A 3082-nucleotide genomic window follows, 5' to 3' on the forward strand; every position below is an offset into this window, starting at 1 on the left:
CCCCGTGATGGCACTGCCAGCCAGGGAGGGGACCCTGTGCAGAGTACGTGGGGGGCTGCGCCCGCCAACCCAACAGCCCCAATAGCCCTTCCAGGTGCAGGACACAGCTGTGTTGTCCAGCTGCCCTGTGTATGTACAGCTATTTACATATGTACAGGGTGCTCAGCGGGTGGGAGCCTCCCTGTCCCTCAGGGCACCCAACAATACTCGAGGGATGGGGACAAGGGGCTATCGTGCTGTTCCAGCCACTCACCAACACTCCCAGGCGGGATGAGACACCACCCTTACACCCCTCAGCCCTCTCCTTGTGTCACTCGATGAGGCTTGGGGCTGGGTAGGACAGAATAGGGTCAGGGATGGGCCATTTGGGTTCCTCCATCTCAGACAGGCTGGGAAGGGGCAGATCTGTCCCATGGCCCAACCTGGGGTCCAGCCCTTCCCTGCAGCCCCATCAGCCTCAGCACCTTCCCGTTGGGGTGGGATGGGGGCATGCCCATGCCCTGCACCCCTGTCACCCAGCCAGTCTAGCCAAGGGAGGGACGGGGCAGGGTCTGTCACTGTGGCCACATCCCACCCCTCACCCACACCTGGGCCGGGAAGGAGACTCCTCTTGTGGCCGCTCTTATGGCTTATATGTGGCTGGAGGATGCTGTAGAAAAGGGGCCAGGAGTAGGGGGAAAGGGCTGGGGGAGCAGAAGGGGTTTAACTGCTGCCCTCCTCGGCTGAGCGCGTGTCCGACTTGAGCTTGACGAACTCCTTGGCCACCTCATCATTGTTGCGTTGGGAGAGGATGCGGAGGACAGTGAGGCCGGTGTCGGCCGGGGGGAAGCCAGCAGGCACAGCCAGGTCGCTGCAGGATATCGCGGAGCTGCAGGACAGCGATGCCCACGGTCCGGTCCTCCCGGGCGAAGCAGTAATCCTTCACACACACCTGCAGCTCGTAGCACTCAGGGCCCGTCTCTGTCCCCAGGGTGCTGCGAGGGGACAAGGGACGGGCAGTGTTGGCATAGTAGGCTACACACCCAGGCCCCCTGGCCTCCCCACTGCCCCTAAAAAGCCTTTTCTTTTTTTTTTCCTTTTCTCCTATCCCTGCGTTTACCAATGAGAAAACATCTAAACATTTTCAGGGGGATGAGCAAACTCGTTGGCAGACCCCAGGAGGAAGGGGTCTCCACATCATGTGGACGCATTCCTCAGCCCAGCCCCACATCCCCAGCCCAGCCCCACATCCCCAGCCCTGCGATGCCACTCACAACTGGAAGCTTTCATTGTACTTGGGGGCCCAGCTGTTATTCTTGGATTTGGTGGCAAATTTCCTCTTCTTGTCACTGAGATGGGGCCCAATGATGTTGACCTCAATGAAGGGCCGGAAGATGCCCGATGTCTGCCACTTGAGGTCGTTCGCAGCCACCACTGCAAGGAGGGGGCAAATGAGGCTTACAGGGGCTCTGCCACCTGCCAGATCCTGGCATCCCAGGCGGCAGAACCCACCTTTGACTGTGACTTTGTGTTCGCCAGTGCCAGGGTGAGTTAAAAGCTCCACATGGATGGACACCTCCCCAACAGGGTCATCCACACCAGAGCCTGCATGGCAAAGGGAGGAGACATGAATGCCCATTCCTCTTGTGTCCCTGACATCCCCTGCCCACCACCAACCCCACTGGAGGAGGCAGGACACCCGCCATGGGGCAGGATGGGCTGGGCAGTAGGATTGGACCCAATGTGGCCTCCTTCAAAGAGTTCTGAGGGCAGCAGCAGGGGTGCAGCAACTGTCAAGGATGGCTGGGGCATGATGAGACATCCCCAGCACCAGGCTGGCTCTCTGTCATCCAACCCATCGGCAGGGCCCAGTGAGCCCCTCATTGCCCAGCCAGGGGCTGAGGAGCCTGGGATTGGGCAGGGGACAGTGGCCCAGCTTCCCTTACTATGGGCATGGGGCAGATGGCAGTGCTCCATGCATGGCAGTGAGCATGGGCACACCACTGGGCAGGAGGGACCCGACCTGGCCCTTGTGCCACAGGGTAGCCATGACCCTGTCAGGGCTAAGGGCTGACCTGCTCTCTCTTGTATCCTCTCCATCTCAGGGACCATCACATCAAGCCCAGGGGTCCCCAAGCCTGCAGAACTTGGATGTCTTGTGACCAGCAACCCAGTCCACCCTCTTCACCGCCCCCCCAACCAAGAGTTGTGCATGCACCCATGGGTGAAGGAGGGGGTGCAAGGCAGAGGGATAGGCTCTGTGGGTCAGATGGGGCCAAGGAGATCAAACCAAACTCAGTGGAAAGCTCCTAGGGTGGAAATAACAGTGTGAAGGAGGACACATCCCCATGTGTCGCTGCATGGCCCCCAGCAAAAGGGTGCCAGGCCAGGGTGGTGAAGGCACACTCTCCTCTTCGTCCACCTTCATCTTCCGCCCCCACCCCCAGCGCACCGTCCCCCCCAGGCACCCGCCAACCAGGCAGCGCCACATGCTGAGCCGAAATGGAGGCGATGGCGGGCAAGGAGGGGGTGTCTGGGTACAGGAGGCCAAGCATGGGGTGCAGTCCTGGCCCCTCTGGCAGGGTGTGATGGAGGCCAAGCGGGGCCCGTGGAGCTGGGCTCATTCCTCACGCCCCTGGGCAGGGGGACAGAGCTCACCGGAACAAGGCTAGTAATGGTCCTTCTGGCAGCAAGGTGGATGGGAGGGGGACACGGACATGGTCATGGCCTCCCCTGGGGCCACATGTCCCAAGGGGGCAGCTCCCTGGCTTGCAGGGAGGTCATGGCAGGTGCCCACCCCCAGGCAGCAGCACTGGGGACAATGCAGGGTGCCCAGAGCTTGCAAGCAAAGGCAGGAACCCTTATCCCCATGGGGCACAGCCCCCCTCCCCAGTCTGGGGGTGGTCAATATGGCTGAGCACAGTTCCCCCAGATTCAGCCCAAAGCAGCCCTGGCAGCACGAGTTTGTGGCGGAGGGCTCCAGCTCTGCCCATGCTAGGGGTCCCCAAGGCTGGCGGTGCTGGGACGGGGCTCCTGGCCACCCCAGCCCGCAGTGCCGGGACTGTTACTAGCCCAGGCCGGCGGCGGCAGGCAGGTGCAGGGG

The 3082-nt window shown here is 61.8% G+C and overlaps 1 protein-coding gene across 1 annotated transcript in view; it reads right to left on the reverse strand.

Moving 5' to 3' along the window:
* Window positions 1-702: 702 nt before the first annotated feature.
* The window catches only part of LOC104537324 (protein unc-13 homolog A-like), a gene marked incomplete at its 5' end in the record, with an annotated part of 31010 nt that continues 28630 nt past the window's right edge, over window positions 703-3082 (reverse strand). The window contains 4 exon segments of the mRNA XM_010180159.1: window positions 703-817; window positions 819-974; window positions 1254-1413; window positions 1492-1584. Coding sequence (XP_010178461.1) covers window positions 703-817; window positions 819-974; window positions 1254-1413; window positions 1492-1584 — 524 coding nt within the window.

The sequence above is a fragment of the Mesitornis unicolor genome, unplaced genomic scaffold (assembly GCF_000695765.1).
Source record: "Mesitornis unicolor isolate BGI_N332 unplaced genomic scaffold, ASM69576v1 scaffold6440, whole genome shotgun sequence".
Lineage (NCBI taxonomy): Eukaryota > Metazoa > Chordata > Aves > Mesitornithiformes > Mesitornithidae > Mesitornis > Mesitornis unicolor.